Source organism: Lepisma saccharinum, chromosome 26 (assembly GCF_977018435.1).
Source record: "Lepisma saccharinum chromosome 26, izLepSacc3.1, whole genome shotgun sequence".
In the NCBI taxonomy this organism is placed as follows: domain Eukaryota; kingdom Metazoa; phylum Arthropoda; class Insecta; order Zygentoma; family Lepismatidae; genus Lepisma; species Lepisma saccharinum.
In genome coordinates, this window is record NC_139254.1 from 46,614,184 (window position 1) to 46,634,841 (window position 20,658).

The 20,658-nt window shown below is 37.9% G+C and overlaps 1 protein-coding gene across 1 annotated transcript in view; it reads right to left on the reverse strand.

The window, feature by feature from the left end:
- Window positions 1-3,209: 3,209 nt before the first annotated feature.
- The window catches only part of LOC145979523 (alpha-tocopherol transfer protein-like), a 47,526-nt gene continuing 30,077 nt past the window's right edge, over window positions 3,210-20,658 (reverse strand). Inside the window, exons 4-7 of the mRNA XM_083112467.1 lie at window positions 19,032-19,284; window positions 11,144-11,254; window positions 6,774-6,882; window positions 3,210-3,491 (exon numbers count right to left, since the gene is read on the reverse strand). Coding sequence (XP_082968593.1) covers window positions 3,340-3,491; window positions 6,774-6,882; window positions 11,144-11,254; window positions 19,032-19,284 — 625 coding nt within the window. The 3' untranslated portion in view covers window positions 3,210-3,339. The remainder of the gene's footprint in view (window positions 3,492-6,773; window positions 6,883-11,143; window positions 11,255-19,031; window positions 19,285-20,658) is intronic.

The following is a 20,658-nucleotide window of genomic DNA, read 5'->3' on the forward strand; positions in this document are numbered from 1 at the left end:
ATGCATTACGGAGGTCCTCTGTAAAGTTTCATGGAAGTTTGAGAAAAAAAAAACACGTGAAACTCTACAGAGGTGTGGTTATCTAGAACCGCAGCCGTTAGAAAACCTTTTACTTTTTTTTTGGTTGGGCACCACGCACCCTGGCGAGGTTATAGGGGCCAGGAATCCTAAAAAACAACAATTATTATTTGTTTGTTTGTTTGTGTCACAATACGGAAATAATAAGAGGCAGGCGCGCGCGTGTGGCACATCGTTCCCCGAGAGAGGTTTACAAAGGTCACGATATATAAACATTTTTGGTCCCCCCGGGGTTGGAAAATTACGATAAGGTGCATTCATCCTTCAAAGGATGAGAGGATGAGAGAATGAGAGGATGAGAGAATGAGAAGATGAGAGGATGAGAGGATGAGAGGATGAGAAGATGAGGGGATGAGAAGATGAGAGTGCATCTTTCACTCATCACTGCTTTTCTGCGCCGTGAAACATCGTCAGCGCAATAAATAAGGCGCGAACGTGGGGAGAAAGTGATACACACGCGCGCGTGTGTGTGCGTGTGTGTGGCACATCGTTCCCGAAAGAGAGAGGTTTACAAAGGTCACGATATACAAACATTTGACCGGGACTTGGAAAATTACAATAAGATGCATTCATCCTTCAAGGATGAGAGGATGAGAGGATGAGAGGATGAGAGGATGAGAGCTCATCTTTCACTCATCACGGCTTTTTTTGCGCCGTGAAACATCGTCAGCGCAATAAATGAGGCGTGGAACGTGGAGAGAAAGTGAGTTTTTGAGGGTTTGGCGGTCGTGGGGTCAAGAAATCAAAATTGTTGTCAAAGGTACATATTGACTACTACTTTTAACCAATATGTACCCTTTCTTTAGGTACACCCTATATGCTGAGTTAGACCAAACTCAAATAATCCCTCTGGTTATTCATAAGCAATCTCATGCTTTTGAAATTTCATTTTTCAAAGTGAATGGTTATACCAAACTGGTAAGCCACCTGGGATCAAAACCACTGATAATTCACACGAGAGATAACTGGAACTTTACTTAAGGCCTATGCCACCATATTGCGCTCCCTTAAAATTACAATGGGACTGAACATTCCGGAGATTGTGAACACAAATTCCAGCTAATGCTGGTTAACTTCTTAACAGTAATGTATACCCCTAGATATCATCATAATCCCAATATTACAGACAATTTACGAATTTTGCTGAGATTTCAACATCTACTTTGATAATAGCTAAATCATATGTTAACCTACGTCACGTGACCTTGACCTAGTTACGCCTTTGCGCTGTATATAAGCCAATGATTAAGAAATTAATACCCCTTGACAGACAATATGGATAGATTACCGTTCTTGTTGGTAAATGTTTATAAATGACTAGTCCACGATATACTTTCCACGTAGCTACTCTGAGAATCTTTTTTTTACCAACCACGTTTTGCGGAATTGCGTTTACGGGAATATGTTATGGCCATAACCCGTTGCACACCAAAGCTAGCATAATACAGAATGCGATGATTTGTGGTTTTCTCAATTATCCTGACATCAGCATCTGGTATTCACTTAAACAAGATTATAAAGAATTTTAAGTACTTACATAGTCGCTGCGGATATCAATCATAAATTCACGTAAGCCGAAAATAAATTCACTTATCCTTCGTAAAAAGCGTCCATCGACTCCATATTCTTATCAAATAATCAAAAGTTAACTTTCATGCTCAAATCGTGCTATTCAGTTTAACTCGTACGTCCATGATTGAGCGGATATCGATCGATTTCACTAATCTCGTCCAATTTACTCGCCCATTCGTTCTCCTTCTTCCCTCCAGAATCTTTTCGTTCCGTCTTTTTTTCCGGTTTTTCCAAACGATTCGATTCTGGCGTACTATCTTCCTCAGATGTTATGCACATTCACTCTTGCCAAGTGAAATCCATAAATCCCAGATAATATCGTATTAATAGTACAATTTGCTTTATTTGCATAATGTTATTACTTAATTCAATTATAATATACACGAGTATTTTTATAACCAAGCGACTAAAATGAAAGACAAGAAAGAAGACTAATACTTTACAAAGTGTCAAGCAAGGACATCTATTGCGTACAATTGGTATTACAAAAAACTTCAAAATGTATTACCGCTTACTGCTGCCATCTTACGTGCAAACAATAAACTAGACAACTTGTTACGCTAAATAAGCAATTTGAGGTTTGCAGTCTTGAATCAAATTTCTTACAAATACTCACTTGAGTATAAAGCATATTAATTTCCAGCAGAATGACTCTTATGACAAAGTTTGTCATAGTGTCTTTCATGGGAACTTCTTTTAATATTTGTTTCCTTTCCACTTGATGCTTAATAGGTGGGTTTTATGTGACGTCAGGATTCGCAGCAACGCCATGTTTGCGGCAAAGCTGTTTGTCGTCTGCAAGGAAATACCCACCACGCAGCGTTCGTTACACGTGCGCCAAGAGCACGTTTGTTGTTAGTACTGTGTAAAATATCGGTAACATTGCACAAAAATGCAATGAAAGGCCAACTCTAGTTCACCTGTGTTTATTTACTTGAACCAGCTACATGGAATCAGTTTGTTTTCTTATTTATTAGTGGTTCGGATTCTGCTTGGAATATTTACATCCAGTAAGTAACCTGTGTTTCCCGCTCGGGGTGGCAGAAAGTGGTCATCGGAAACCTTGAGTACAGATTAACTGAAAGTTCCAAGACTCAGCCATTATCTTCTATGTTTCCTTTTAACGATTGGGCCTCGCCTGACGTCTACGCTCACCCTCTTGGCCGAGAGGTAAGATGTACATCGTCAACATTCCTTGAAAACTGTCCACTCTCTGCCAAGAGCCTGTCAGCGAGATTGTATGGGGAATATAAAACGTAATCTTGCTCTACCATCTGAGCCCTTAAGCGTTCACAGTCATGATTACCGTAGTTTATGCTTATGAAACCAGTGAATGCATCAATATATATTAGTATACTATGTCACGTGACTTGAAAGGATTGATAAATTGAAAATGGTGAAACAGCTAGTTCTTAGTTCAATATCAAAACAGCGGTCTGATGGACCCCTCCAAAGTAGTTAGTTATGTTTATTAGCAACGTCCACTGTAGGTAGTCATAGTTAATAAATGAACGAATGGATGCATTTGAATTGGATTTGATAAATATATTTTTTGTTGAACATAAAGTAAACTTTACTCCTTAATGCACATTCGTAACATCGAGGTATTCCAGATTTTGTATGGAACACATGTAACAACCTTCTTATTGCTGCTAACCTTAATGGAAATTATTTGATAGTTCCAGTGATTCAGTCCACAGCGAGTTGCCTGAAGGAACCTTCAATTCCCAAAATGTCACTCGTATTTCTTGGTTTTCCTGGTCTCCTGGATTCGTATGATTTCTTCCTTCCCATCTCTGTCAGAAACGTTCTCTTTGAGATGAGCTCATTATTCCAACTATCTGCAAAGATTCAAGGTCATGTAGAGAGAAGTTTTGAAAATTACTGCCAACCATGCATACAGCACACAGACATCCAAAAGATATTCATTGGATATCTCTTGGATATACCTGTTAGAATTTCTGGATATCCATAGATCCAGGAATATCCAATAGACATCTACTGGATGTCCTCATGATGTCCATTTGTCCGCATACGTGAACATCCAGCGTGGACATCCGGGGGATATCCAGATATGGATATGTTATCGACATTTCAAGATCACTTTTGGATATATTTTGGACATCAAGTGTGACGTTATGTGGGCATTATGTTTTCATTTAGAAATGTTTGTGCGTACTTTGGATATTGTATGGATACGAAAAATAAATTTCTTGGACTACATTTGAATATTATTTGGACATTATTTAGATGTAAAAAGAACATTTTTTGGAGTAGTTTCGAATATGTTCTGTATGTTATTGGGATCTAAAAAGAATGTTTCCACGATGCTTTATTGAATAGATTGGAACATCTTTTGGACATTATCCTAGCATTATATGGATATAACAGGGAATTGTTTTGGACATATTATAACCTTATTAGGACATCACGTAGACATCAAATCGATGACTCATGGACTGAATTCTATAAATGCTTAAGATATCGCATGTGTATGAAAATACTCTCCATTAGTAAGGAAACTTTTATGGAGCTAAGGAGATTTCATCTACACTATATTTTGACAGATTTGTGCACATATGTTTATAACATGCACTCCTCTCTCTCTCTCTCTCTCTCTCTCTCTCTCTCTCTCTCTCTCTCTCTAAAATATACACACAACGCACGGACAAACACAAGCCCACACTCACACGTCTACACATCCTAAGAATTTCTTATATTCACACGCATATCCATGTGAATTGCAGAGTATCGCAACTTCCTGAATTCAAACTGGCAACAACGAGCGAGACACAGAGCACTTTCACTTGGAAATTTCGCGCGCATTCATGACTAGCTGGAACACAGGAAATGGCCACACGAGTAATCCTCTGAATATCCAGGTAGGGAGCTCTTATGGACGGATAATGGATATCTACAATGCACATGTATCTTACATCCAATGAATATCCCTTGGAAATTTGTGACACTATAAGCGAGTATTGACTCAATTTTACTCTCCATTGTATTGTAACGTCTCTGATTCTAATATGAAAATGTTTCAATCACTAGTAATAATAAATAAGTTCATAAACGCAAATGAAAAAGTGCAATTATTGTTTCAATTGCACGACAAAATATGAGTACACATCTGTGTTCAATTTCCTAATATTCGAAACACATCCTTTTTATATCCATTAAGATATCCACTTTTGGATAAGTTCTAGATAGGTATTGGATATCCAGAATTGGATGAGTTTTAGCTATCTAGCTTTGGAAAAGATCTAGTTCTGTATTGAATATCCGGAATTGGATGAGCTCTAGATATTCAGTTCTGGATATCCCGTGGACGTCCAATGCATATCCAGAATGGGACGACTTCTTGACATCCATTCTGGATATCTAATGGATGTTCAATGAATATTCACAATATACATGGATCTGATCTCCTCTATGAGTATTAATGAAAATATTGTAGCAAATTTTCTATAAGGTGAGCCTTAGGAAGTTTAGCAAGCTTCTTGACGGGTAATACCGGGTGTCCCAGAAGTCTTTCCCTAATTACAAACTTTATTCATATCCGTTATATGCAATGTAGAGATGTGGAAGTGGTGCCAAAATGTTGGAAAACTAATCAAGTATATTTGTTTGCAGGTTTCAGTAATGTGGCTGTAATGTAGCAGTGTCAGTGCCAAGGAATCCGGAATTAACGCTCTTGACATCGGGTGGTATCTTTTTATACAATGTTTCTTTGACTTGACAGGATTTGGGAATGAAGATAAATTCCATATTTTAAATACCAACTTATTGATGGCAGATTATTCTAGACGAAAGAATTCTGTACATTTCAAAGTTCCTCTGCACTGTTATTGGTGACCGGGTCTCGTGATACCAGAAGACATGCTGAGCATTTTCCTGATTTGTGAACATTTCCGGTTTTCATGGCACTGACACTGCTACACTACACCCACGTTACTCAAACCTGCAACAAAAAAATTGGTTAGTTTTCCAACATTTTGGCACCACTTTCACATCTCTACCTTGCATATAGCCGATATGAATAAAGTTTGTAATCAGGGAATGACTTCTGGGACACTCGGTATAATTTTTATTTTCAAGTACAGGTTTGTTCGAAAATCCAAAAGAATGTCACCGTCAAAATCATCTCAATTTGCAAAATTTTATATTGGTCAATATTCGCAGTGAATTAATAGAAAAAAATATCGGGCGTGTGACCAAATGAACATTCCTAACAATAAATATATATTCTTCACTAATGATGTTTTGTGGTAAAACATAAAGGCAGAACATGAAGATTCGAATTGATATTGTTAGGTAGACTTGAAAGCTTATGTGAAGTTATTTATGCGATCCTCACTGCACGCAGTAGGCAACATAGTATGTTTTAAATTAACGTTATTCTTAAATAAGCCAACTGGAACATAACCTCATTGTAAAATTTAGTCCGACGTACCATGCAATATCAGCCACGGGAAAACAAGACAATACGACTTGATTACAGGGCAAGAGCTAGTAATGGTCAAAGAGTTGATTCTTTTTGGTTCTCAGCAATATCTATGTGGAACGCTACGATCTATATCATCAAAGGTCCATTGGAGAACGCTTCGGCTGAGAGTAGGAGGGGTTAAACTTGGAGAAATCTATTTCTTTAATAAATTTAATTTCCACAGTTTATAAAAAAGTTACTCGGAAGAGTACCACACTTTTAATAAAAGCCCTTCAATTACCAGCATATTCATCATAAATTTTATGACACTTTATTCTCTCAATTAGTTACATGTGTCGTAGATAGTAATAGTATAATTTAACTTAGTATGAATCTTTTGAGCTCACTACAAGAGTATAAGTGCGTAAAAATATGAAACAAGGACACAAAGATATAATATATATTATACATGTGTAGTTATTACAGCTTATGCTTTCATTTCATTTTTCGATAATAAGAAATTACGATCTTTGTTGATTACAGTATACTTGTCTTGTTTGAACTTAACTTTGGATTTATGAGTAGTTAATGCAATTTACCTTAAGTGTTTATTTTTCTACATTTTTACTTTCAATTTTATAGTTTTCATCAATTATAAATTTGTTGAACCACGCATAATATTCTTTCGAAAACTTACCATTTATGTCATAACTTGACCCAGCGAATCCTCCATATTCCTTAGGAAGCATCTTCTGAGGGATCACTTTGTACATTTCCTCCATTCTATCCTCCTCCAGAAATACAACCTACAAATAAACCCTATTTGTAATTAGATATTTCTAAAGAATTCCCAACACACTGGAGCTTAGCATAGCTAATATGTTCATGTACGATGTAACGGGTGTCCCACTAGCTTTCGAATTCGAAAAAAACGTTATAATTTCCGAACAAACATACATAGGAAAATAAAATTCACAATACACGTACCTTGTTTCATGCTGAACACGAGGCAGGGTTGAAAATAAACTTACGTGTCAAAACAAGGACGGTAGGTGGCGCCAGGGGAAGTGATGCGTGTGGCTTAGTGTGACGCGAGTCCCTGCATCGCGAGGATGGATCGGTACACCGTACAAGAACGCGTGTTCATTGTAATGAAATATTGGATATCGGGATCGTATCAGACCGTTCAACGTGAATTTGGACGCCGTAAAGGACCATTGAAGGTCGGAGTTTGGTGTGCAATTTCCCGACAGCGTATCATTGGACCCATCTTCTTTGAAGATACAGTAAACACACAAGTTTACTTACACATCTTCAGTGCATTTGTGAACCAGGTGGATGATGAATAACTGCGTCTCGGTTAATTCCAAAAAGACGGAGCGACATTCCATACTTCCAACGTGCCATGGCAGAAATTGAGTCCTTTTTTGGTGACTGAATCATCTCCAAAGGATTGTGGCCGCCAAGATCCCCAGATTTGACACCTCCGGATTTCTTTTTATGGGGTTTCCTTAAAGGTTCTGTCTACAGAAACAATGCACGATCACTGCAAGAGTTGCGAAACAACATCGAGAATGCGATTCACGAGATCACACCGGAGACTCTACATCGGACTTTTCCCAATATGGAACGCCGTGTATAAACATGTCTGGACGTCCAGGGAAGCCACTTGCAGCACCTCCTGTGACGATCACGTATTCAGCATGAAACAAGGTATAAGTATTCTGAATTTAATTTTCCTATGTATGTTCGTTCGGAAATTATAACTCTTTTTTCGGGTTCGAAAGCTAGTGGGACGCCCTGTATTTCTCTGCTGATTCAACGAGGTGTTGCAAAGGATCCGACACAAGAGGGAGAAGGAAATGGAACGGAGAGAATGAGGCTGGTGATCAATTATATAAGTATGGTAAAATAAATTTAAGTTAAAGAAAAATAAGATAACTTTGAAGTAAGATAAGCAGCAATCTACGAAGAAATGTGGTTCTTCTTATTATTATTGCTACTTCATAAAGTATCTCAAAACTCATATTTATATATGTGATTTCCCAACATATTTGAAGTCCCTCAGTATATAGCTACCTAGTTCTATGACTCAATAATATTTTAGATGCAAAAGTGAATATGGTGTTATTTCTTAATAAGGTTTAAATAGATCTCATAAAGGATCTATTAAATTGTCACTTGGAGTGTATGTAGTAAATAAGTTCAATACATAATAATGTTGAATTAGGTTATCAACAAGGGTAGGTTGTTTCCTTTCTTTATTATTTTCTTTCGTTAAAACATACTTGTAAGTTCAACAATTGTTTATAAATATATTTATTGTTTATTATTGTAGCTAGTACATGAAGTAAATTTGGGTGAATGTGCAGTCCCATTTGATTGCATTTATTGTGCGTTCGTGAATTGATATTTTGTGAATGTGATGTTTCTACTCATGTTTCGAGTGTTTATGTCATGTTGCTGGATTATCTACAGGTCATGAAATAGACCCAATAACGTCGCTACAGGCTAATTTACTCGACGGAATATACAGTGGTGGAAGATTTACAATCTTGCTTCATACATGAAGCAAATGAGGAATAATATTGGAGATACTGAATGTTAATAGATTGATTGATTGATTTGTTTTATTTTACTGCGCCTTTTGTGTCACTTTTGGCTAATTTGCGAAGATGGTGATGAGTGATGATATGATGAAATTGATGAATGGATTTTGATTTGATTTGATTTGATTTGATTTAGTTTATTTTACTTCGCGTTTTGTGCCTCTTGGCTAATTTGCGAAGATGGGGATGAATGATGAAATGATGAAATTGATGAATGGACATTCACAAACAACCAAACCCGACCGGGATTCGAACCCGGGACCCTTGGCGTCGCAGCGCGATGTGCTTTGATGAATGGACACTCACATACAACCATACCCAGTTCAGGATTCGAACCCGGGATCCCTGGCGTCGTAGCGCGATGTGCTAACCACTCCACCACGGGGGACTGGCATACTGAATGTTAAAAACGAAACAGAGATTTTTGTGAGGTTGTAAATATTGCACTAGCTTGTTGTTCACCAGAGAGAAATCATGTAATTACGAAGAGTTCAGAAGAAATATTAAATATATTAATATATTAAATACTAGCTGATTGCCCGGCGTTGCCCGGGTATTTATTTATCTCAATCTTCTATTAGACAAAAAAATAATGAATTATAACTATAGTGGAAAATGAACGTGGAGTTGAACGGCATTGGGAGTGTCACTATTCATCTTAGCGACACCGCAAACTATGGATTCCCCGCTAATATCGGTCGTTTTACATGTCACCCTCTTCCCATTCCCTATCCTAAGGGCGCCAGGGGTGTCTTGGAGTTGAACGGTATTGGGAGTGTCACTATTCATCATAGCGAGCCCGAAAACCATGGATTCCACACTAATTGTGGTCGTTTTACATGTCTCCCCCTCCCTCCCCATCCGGAGTGTCACTATTCATCTTAGCTAGCCCGAAAACTATAGATTCCACACTAATATCGGTCGTTTCACATGTCATCCCTTTCCACCCCCACCCCCACCCCTAAGGGTCTCAGGGATGTATTAGCTCCACAGTATTTCTTTCCACATTGTAAGTCATATGTGTACCAAGTTTGGTTGAAATTGCTCCAGGCGTTCGCGATTTATGTCGGAACAAACATATATACACACATACATTTTTATATACAGCAAAACCTCTTTAATCCGGTTTAATTGGGGGGGGGATAAGTTGACCTGTTTAACGAAATTCCGGATTAACTTAAATAATCTAGAAGAACAGTAGAAGGTGAATTAAAACTCCGTTCATAGCAACAAAACACGTTGATTAAGGTGTATTTACAGGGCATAGACCTAAATACACTACACAGTAAAGTAAAATGTAAAGCAATTGAAGAACGAAGTGCTTCTAGCCACATTTAAAACTTTGCATTCTGCTTTTTTTCCCTTTTTGTCTGTCCGGATTAAGGCAAGTCCGGCTTATCGGGGTCCGCAATAACGAGGTTTTACTGTATACAGATTATCTTACAGAGTACTGTGCTATAGGGAGTAATTAGAATTTCTCACGATCTTCAGTGAGAATCTGAACGAAAGGTGGGAAAATGGATGCTTGCGCAATCATTTTCGGGTTTCAAGGGACTTGTGCGTTGTTATACAGATTATCTGTTAATCTGCATGCGTGTGACCGTCACTTTCTTCAAGGAAAAAATACCTGTGAGTTCAAATCCAGACTTCTTCAAATTTTAATTTTGTTCTGTTGAGTATGAAATGTCTTAAATTTTTTCATCTACTCACCTTCTTTGATTTTTCTGTAACGCCGGAATTTCAACATATGCGATTGCAATATGAGATTTTTTCAACATCCTTCTGTCGTTGACGAACATAACCTTCTTTAACTATTTCTCAAATAAAGTGTGCTCTGTGCAAGAAGTTGTCTGGACATTTAAAAATTATTTGATAGTACTTATCCTTACATATATAATTATTATCATTCAATCTCAGTAATTATAGTTATTGTCTTCGTAAAGCAGTAGGTACTTTCTTCAATATGCTTGCTCTTCACTACATATATAAAGCAGTTCTCAGATTCCAACAGAAAATGTTTCGTGGATCAAGGGACGTGATCACTACGCTATCTATCTCGTTTCTTGATTCTTTCACGTGGCATCTGATTGTCTGTTACCATTCAAATAACTGCATGTATTCTTAACCTTGCTATCTGTTGAAAAGATCGACTTCATTAGCCGTATATTGTAAATAAATATGTCGTCAAACAGTCGTTGTTTTCTGAAAATTTCCGGCTATACCCATCTTAGAGAGACGAAAATAAAGAAGAGCTGTAATGAGCATTTTGGTCGACGTTCGTTGACTGTTTCATATTAGGGATTGAAAAGGTCTTGAGAATGACAATTCGAAACACTGAAAATGATTAAATCATGCATTCCAGGATTGCATTGGATTCTTTCCATCATTTATGAAATGATCCAACAGATCTCTATGGTCACACTTGGTTAAAAAAAATATATCCATAGAATTAACTTACCCTTTTTCTAATTTCTTCTTTCAGAAATTGTAGTGAAATATTGGCAATTTTCACAGCAATTGGACTCAATCCTAATACAAATATTTTCTTCATTCGCTGTGGATATCCTTCCTGGAATCATTTCATATCAACTATTAATACATATGTACATCCTACATACGGTTCATATGTGTATATGTGTGTGTCCGAATATACGTACATGGGCGTAAGGACCCCACTAGCTTCCTTACTATGATAAGATTTTGAGACCTCTCATACAGATACTAAAAAACTATTAAAATTTACTCATTTGTTAACACACAATTCAGTGTAACCTGCTGATATAAGAAGCAAATACTATATAGTCCACTTTACACAAAGATAGGGTAATAAGGCTTAGAATACTTGAGATGAGCTACAAGGTGTTAAAATGAGCCATTATCAGATCTACCTAACTGGTAGATCTTAATATCTACCTATGGTAGATATTAAAATATTAAAAATACATGAAAACCTTTGTAATTGTGAACGCTAAGAAGGCGCGCGATTCTTTAATACCATTTGTAATGATTTAAGTTAAGTTTTTCGTCAATGACAACACTAAGATCTTTTTTAGAGAGGGAACTTTCTCAATGCGACTTTTTTATAGAGAATAAACAGAATGCATTTTGTTCACTTTCATGCAAATAGTGAGGCAGGTGTATTTCTGTGGATTTAAATTTGGATTCACACTGATGAAAACGCAAGTACCTCTACAAGAGATTGTGTAGAAATTTTGAATCACGTTCTGGTGAGATTTCCTTGGAGACTTTAGAGTTGGAACTTACGGTGGCGGTAATAAGTGAGTCGGGCGTGTTGTGTTGAGCTCTCTATTTTTCACTAATTATGGTAAGAAGAATCAAGTTCTAGTGTTATCCGGATATTTTCTATTGTTTCGGAAGTTGTCAGACGCCCGATGTAAGTAACTCGGTTCCGTGGTTGTGAATAATTGTACAAAAATTGCTAAAAACTGTGCTTGGCGAAGTACGCAGACGGTGTTTTTTTATTTGGTTCAAAAGAACTGTTCTTCTGAATCAGTGAACTCAGATAGGAATATACGAGACACACCGTTAGCCACATCTGTGGTTCGTCAGCCATCCATTAGTGATGGAAGTGCCTAAAACCTAAATGAAATATCACTTCGGACTGTACTTTGGGGAACTGGGAACTAGTATACTCGTGTAATTTCGTAATTCGGCAAAAAAACACCGGTTCGTGAGTGCGGGGAAATCGTGCTGTAAAAAGGAGGACATTGTGCACATTGCTTAATTCCTTCTGGACACAACAGGAACGATACAATCGTGGTGTACAATTTGTCAAGCGTTGTGTACACCGATAATTCGTTCGAAAACGCAATGGAAGGTGGGTGTTTTTCACCAACTTAGGCATCTTCGTAATTCGCTTCCCGTTTTCATCAAGCTCCGACAATGAAAAAATAAAACTTTGAAACACCGAAATCCCCTACACTTCGGACTGTTCGATACAGACGACGTGGTTTTCAGCATTCATCATCTGATACTCATCTTACTGAACTACATGGACCACACACATTACAAGGATCGATTGTTCCAGATTTTCGCTCCAGATTATCAATTAATAATTTCATGAATTCGCTCCCGGATAACATTACGCACCCTAAACTACAGAAGACCGAATATACATATAGTGTTTCTAACAAGAGACCCCGTGATAGTGGCGACTCATCTGGTGAGGATTCCCGAGTAGATGCTGAGGGATTTCAGCTCAGTAAGAAGACGGCAAGGAGATAACCGATATATCAGCCAATATCTATCTCACTTAATAATCAATTTAGTGCTCTTCAGGAACATGGAACTGAGGATGCTCCTGGTGATAAAAGGGATGTGTTTAACCTTAACAATTTCTATGCCCTCTCACAACAATTCAAAGCACTTGAAATTAATCCTACAATATACCATACTTCTCCTGGATCAAAAATCCAGTTAGCCACTATGGAGGAGTACATTATTGCTATTGATCATCTGAAAAGTCATAATCTTGAATATGCAACCGGGACCCAAACAGGGGTTCTGGTACTTCAAGTTGTACTGCGAAAACTTCCAAAGGATACAAATATCAGGGATATCGGCAGTTTTATCAAGAACTAGGTTACCATGTGCTCAAGGTATCTCAGTTGAAACAGAAGGATCAAAATACCCATAAACTCATACCATTAGATCTTTTTCTCCTGACAATTAAAAAGACGGAATTTTCAAAAAGAATCTATAAAGAACCTTATTTTGAACAACACCGTGTGTTATACAGTGTTTCAAATGTCAGAGACTGGAACATGCCCAACAGAACTGCAATGCCATAGCTCACTGTGTCAAATGTGCTTAATTACACAATACACGGAAATGCCCTAAAAAAGACCGTACATCACCTGCTAAATGTGTAAACTGTTACGGTGATCATCCTGCTAACTTTCGCGGATGTCTAATTTTGCAACGTGTAGAACGACCGCAAGAACTTCGAAAAAGTGGTATCCAGTCTTCTTCCAACACTCCTAAGCAATCACCTCGTTTTTTACAAGACCAGAGAGTGTTCCCTGCACTACCAACCACTAGGAGTTATGTTACTACTGCAAATACAAAAACTAATACAAGGACATTTGGACTAGCAAAAAATAAATTTTCGATTTCAGGGCTTTTCTTCAAAAAATTAAATCTGGTCTACAGCGAATTAACCATTCCAAGACAATCGTAGATAAGTTCAGTGTTGCCATGGATGCTTGTGAAAACCTTTTCGGAAATGGCCCGCAAAGGTACTCCGATAAGTAGAACATTGATGTGTGTTCAGTGGAATGGTGATGGAGTTCTTAATCAATTCCAGACCTTCAAACAATTTTTGCGTGAATACAATGTTGATATAGCGCTGGTGAATGAAACGCACTTGAAAACCAATAATAAATGGAAAATTGCAAATTATACCATCTAACAGTTGGGCTGAAAAGTTCGTAGGCTAACATAGTAAAAAATATTTTTTTGACAAAATTCGATTTTATTATTCAATATAGTTGCCTTCGAGGGCGATACAACGATTATAGCGGTCATACAATTTTTCGATGCCATTTTTATAGTACGATTTCTCTTTAGCCTCAAAATGGGCCTCAGTTTCGGCGATTACCTCTTCATCAGTGCTAAATTTCTTTCCAGCGAGCATTCTTTTAAGGTCTGCAAACAGGAAAAAGTCACTGCGGGCCAGATCTGGAGAATATGGTGGATGGGGAAAGCAATTCGTAGTCTAATTCATATAATTTTGCCATCGTTTTCATTGATTTGTGACACGGTGCATTGTCTTGATGAAACAGCACTTTTTTCTTCTTCAAATGGGGCCGTTTTTTCGTGATTTCATCCTTTAAACGCTCCAACAACGCTATGTAATAATCGCTGTTGATGGTCTGGCTCTTTTTGAGGTAATCGATGAATATAATACCATGCGCATCCCAGAATACTGATGTCATAACCTTGCCAGCCGACTGTTCCGTCTTTCCACGCTTTGGATTCGGTTCATCACGTGCAGTCCACTCGGCTGACTGTCGATTGGACTCTGGAGTGTAGTTATGGAGCCATGTTTCATCCATTGTAATATATCGACGGAAAAATTCGTGTTTATTACGGTTGAATATCGCTAAACATTGCTCCGAATCATCAAAACGTTGTTGCTTTTGATCGATTGTGAGCACGCGCGGCACCCATTTTGCACACAGCTTTCGCATGTTCAAATATTCATGCACAATATGTCCAACACGTTCCTTTGATATTTTTAAAGTCTCAGCTATCTCGATCAACTTCACTTTACGATCATTTAAAATTATTTTGTGGACTTTTTTGATGCTTTCGTCGGTAACAGCCTCTTTGGGGCGTCCACTGCGTGCATCGTCTTCGATGCTCATTTCGCCTCGTTTAAATTTAGCAAACCACTTCTCAACGGTTGATTTTCCTGGTGCAGAGTCCGAATAATGTTTATCAAGCCAAGTCTTGGCTTCAACAGTATTTTTTTTCGCCAAAAAGCAATGCTTTATTAACACACGAAATTCTTTTTTATCCATTTTTTCACAATAACAAAAGCTGCTTCACTCACAATGCTATATCTCACGAACTAATTATCCAGCAGCTGTGAAATTTATACACGTATCTTTTGAAGGTTAGTACTAAGTAAAAATCACATGGATTTAATTCTAGTAACGCCATCTATGAGTCAGCCTATGAACTTTTCAGCCCAACTGTTATAGTAACGATCGGTTCCCGGGACGGAAAGGAGGTACGGCTATAGGTGTGAAATCTTCGCTATTTGCACGTCAAGTTCCAAATCCAGCTCTAGAAGCTTTAGAAATTACAATAATTGAACTGTTAACTACCACCGACCTACTAATTTTGATAGCAGGGTACAACTAGAACTAGAGACTGTTTTTTGATTGGGCCGCGAAGTGGTATTAGCTGGTGATCTAAATTCTAAAAACCCAGCATGGAATTCGCGTTTAGTGAACCATGGAGGTGTCTCTCTTCTCCAAATTGTCCAACAATCGAACTTACCCATTCTTGCCCTAAGAGAACCCACTCATTATCCACGAGGACGTGGACTTCCAGATGTGTTGGATATCTTGATATATCAAGGTGTAAATATTATGACTGGTCCCTATATTATTCATGATTTAGACTCGGACCATCAACCAATACTTTTGAAATTGTTCATCACAATTTATTGAAGCCCCCTCTCCAAAATATCACGTTACAACAGACTGGGATGCTTTCACTCGACAATTAGTGCCAATCATTGACTTACATTTAGCTTTAAAAACCCCAGCCGAGATTGATTCGGCTTTAGAAAACCTTACAGCAGGCATACAAACTTCTTATCTTCACTCCACTATCAGAACCCCCCCCAGTTATACAATAACCACGGTTGTCTATCCCGTGAGGATATGATCCTCCTGAACTGTAAAAAAATATTACCGACGGAAATGGCAACAAACTTATAATTATCGCTACAAACAGTTGCATAATCAATTTCACGATCGATTTTGCCGATATCTCATACGACAGTGATAGGCAGATTTGGACACCAAATTCTCCCGGATATCAATGCAGGATAGTAGATTCTGTCAATTAGTCAGAAACTCTCTGCGAAAGAATCTACAATCTGCTGCCTACCTTCTCCATGCTCCAAATGCTATGGTGTACATACCAGAGGAAAAGGCTGAAGTGTCCTCCGCACATCTGGAGGACCAATTAGACGCACCAGATCAAACGCATAATGGCAAGTATATCCAGAATATTCAACATCGACTTGAACAATTACATCATGAACCACTCACAGCTTACCCACTTCTCACAACCCCTCAGGAGGTCAAAAGTGTGAAAAATCTTCTTCGACCTGGTAAGGCACCTGGCTTTGATACTATTACCACATTACAACTGAAGAACGGCCCCAGAAAATTGCTAGTTTTTTCTAGCAAAAGTCTTCAATGCTATATTCATTACCGGCTATTAACCATCAGGTTGGAAACTAGCAAAAATAATCCTCTTGTCAAAACCAGGAAATAACGTTCTTCTACCACAGAATTATAGACCTATAAGTCTTCTGAGCCACGTTAGCAAAACTTTGAACATATACTACTCAGACAATTACAAGTTGTGGTGGATGAAAAAGACTTGCTACCGTATCATCAATTCGGATTTCGTAAACAGCACAGTACTACTACGCAACTGGTCCGAGTAGTGGAGTATGTTACAGGAAACTTTAATCTCAGTCGACATACGCTAGAAGTATTTATTGACTCCGACAAAGCCTTTGATCGAATTTGGCATTCTGGCTTATTCATGAAACTAGCGGAATTAGGAGTTCCTATTTATTTGGTGCAACTATTGGATCAATATTTACAAAGTAGATAATTTCAGGTGCAATTTTTACGGGCTCGATCTATCGTTAAGATCATACGTGCTGGTGTTCCTCAGGGAGCTGTTTTATCTTCACTTCTCTTTGCTTTATATACCAGTGATATGCTGCCACTCATATATACATGTTAGCTACCTATGCAGATGATGTTGCCATTCTTACAAATAGCCCTTTACAAGAACTATGCTACAGTAGGATGAGACAACAACTATTGGAGTTGGAACATTGGTCTACTCGCTGGTGCATGAAGTATAATTCACCGAAGAGTGCTGCGGTTTTATTTACACGTCGAAATAGACAACTACCAGAGATTCTACGACTCCAGGGATCTTCTATACCGGACAATCCTATTACCACATATCTACGAGATGTTTTGGACCGAAGACTAAATTTCCATAACCACATCTCAACTGTGACAGCAAAAGCACAAACTCGAGTTGGACAATTGTACCCAGTTTTCCGAAATCCTAACTCGGGACTGACGACTCGCTTGCATGTGTATAAGATGATGGTACGTCCCACACTCCAGTATGCAACATCAGCTTGGGGTCATCTCCGACCTTCATTTATACGGAAGTTGCAGATTAAAGAGAATAATGTCACTCCACTTATTACTGGACGTAGCCGAGATACTCGATCTCAACTATCCACGAGGACCTTGAACTAGATTATGTTCAATCTGCTATATATGCCATATGTTACAACTTTTGGGCCCAGATCCAACAGCATCCGAATCCAGCATTTCGGGACATTGCAACTCGACCACAGGTCCGGATGTCCCACTCCATGCGACGAAATTTTGAACAAATTTAAATTAAAAAATGTTATTATTATTATTATTGTTATTATTATTAACCATTTTCTTGTCATGGTACTACACTTCAATAATTACATCCTGTGTATTAATAACACTTGCAAACTTTAAAATATAGAAACATCTGATGCAAAATGATAACAAGGAACTCAACAATTTCAAATTAGTGAAATAATACAAATTAACTATTATCCAAATCCCGGCCGACAGTCGACCCGGGTTATAGCAAGAGAAATGTTGTACATGCACTACTTTGAAAGAACGTAATAGTAAGTGAAGGGCCCAATGGTCCCGATACTTACATAAAAACTGTCAATAAAGCATTGGCATTGGCATTGACTTTACAGTCATGGGCAAACGAAAGCACATTTATAGGAAGAGAAGACAGACAGACTGTCAGGGTGACCATCCATGTAGAGAATGGACTAGAGTAGGCCTAAGACCCTTAGGGTCTCCTGACAAAACAGGTAACTGTCTGAGAGGTGCCAGACAGGACAACACGGCAGACAGACAGTATTCCAACAAATATAGAAATTTAACGTGGCTATGAAATTTGGATCGTAAATTATCACGAAGTGAATTATGGTTGCATATATCGAAGGCTTTTGAAATGTCCAAATATATACCATCAAGCTGGGATTTAATTGAAATAGATTCAGTATCATGAGAAGTTAATACCGATAGATTGGTCAAACAAGAGCTGCCTGGAAGATTTGCTATATAATTGTTGAAAATCCATTAGCGCCTAAAAACCGGGTCAACGGCAAAGTTTCAGTTATTCAGAAGGGATTTCAATAGAAGATAGTGTCTGTGACTTGTTGAGTTATAGTTTTAGCACAAAAAGATTAATGTAATGGACATACAATTTAAATTGAGATCAGAACCACTATGTTCCTCCACTGGGGATCGAATCCATAACAGTCTTTATGTGAGGAAAGGTTCAGACCACAAACTGTCTCCCAGCAGAAATTTTGAAGAAACACATTTAAAAATTGTGTTTTCTCGTCTGCAATGGCGATACACAATTTACATAGACTAACCAGAGTTCTGCATTCTTGTATTCAACAATTCAAGTTCTTTGGCTCAGCAATACACTCTGCTGTTAAAATATTTACGAAATTAGGATCACGTAAAACCTACCTGGGCTACCGTGAAGGCTTTTTTAATTTGTGGGATCGTTATTTTAATCGCATGGCCTATTTTGAATTCAGTAGCATCCATGATCACAACGATTCCTCTCTGCAGAGTGTCTGAAGCTAACATAAGGTCGTAACTACAGAGTCCTCTCTTCACAACTACGTCATAATCAAAGATTTCAGGATCTACATTTTGGTAGGAGAACAAAAACACTCTGTATCCCTCTGGAGTGTAACCTTGAAGAGCGCATGTGACCCTGGAAAGACAATGACAGTATCAATAAACGGGTATCACGCTATGATAAGTGCTTGAATGGGTATGGCGAATATGAGGAATCGTTAGGTAAGGTTTGTTGTTGCTGTACCATTTTTTTTTGTCATTTGTTATTTGTGTTTTACACCAATTCTGGATGACCCTCGTACTTCGTTACTTTTCATCGCTTTCTGCCATTTTGGGTCAATCTAATTGATTTCATCTAATCATTCACCTAGCATCTCAACAGTCGAGTGTTTAGAGTGAAGACCTCTAACGAAATTCACTTAACGTTCCTCTTTCGAATCCTGGACTGTATTGTCATACTTTAAATCGATTCTCTGCCATGATGAGGTTGGCCAGGCCATTGATATTTCTTTGTGAGCACATCATTCATCCTAATCCGGGGAAGGTGAAGGTTATTGTAATTACTATTTTATTTTATTTGACTTTGGGAAAATCCTAACGGTAAGAGATTTGTAGGACTACCAAGAGGAAGATGGAGGTATAACGTCGACATGGACCTAAAGGAAATCGGTAAGGATGGAAAAGATTGGATTGATCTTGCAAAGGATAGGGACAGATGATAGGAATGTGTTGGTTCATCCATAAACCTTCGGGTTTAATAAGGCTACATAGTTATTATTATTATTGTTATTATTATTAACCATTTTCTTGTCATGGTACTACACTTCAATAATTACATCCTGTGTATTAATAACACTTTCAAACTTTAAAATATAAACACATCTGATTAAAAAAATTCATGAAACTTTTCCGTTTGACATTGAACTCTTGGTATTCAAAATGTTTACATTCGTTTCTTCGAGGAACAATTTTTTACATTCGAGCACTGTTACATGACCTCGCGAGGCATCCTTTGCAGTCTGCCATTCAGAATAGCACTCCGGTCAAAATACAGATCTGAAAATAGGATTATGAAGTTATTTTAACACCAGAAACCTCCTTCTTCTACCTTCCCACATGAAATATGCAAGTAAAAAGACTTAGCATTTTGTTTTAACTTGCTGTTATCACAATGTAAAAAGAATGTTCACTCCTGCCCATTCAGCGTCTCATTTTTGTTCGGCCCCTTGGACTTGCGTCTCTTGGGCTATAGCCTAGGATAGCCTAGTGGAAAATCCCTCTTCATCTTCGTCGTGCACAAAATACAAATTATACTTCAAATATATTCACCACAATTCCAGGAAAGTGACGTAAAATTAGAAAAAATACAGTGCAAAATTTCAAACTATAATAACTAGATAAAACATTATTGATTTTGATTGTCTTTATTTAACGTCGCTTTTATGCCACTTTTGGATAATCGTAACGATGAAGGACAATATTATGAAATTGATGAAGGGAGTCTCACAAA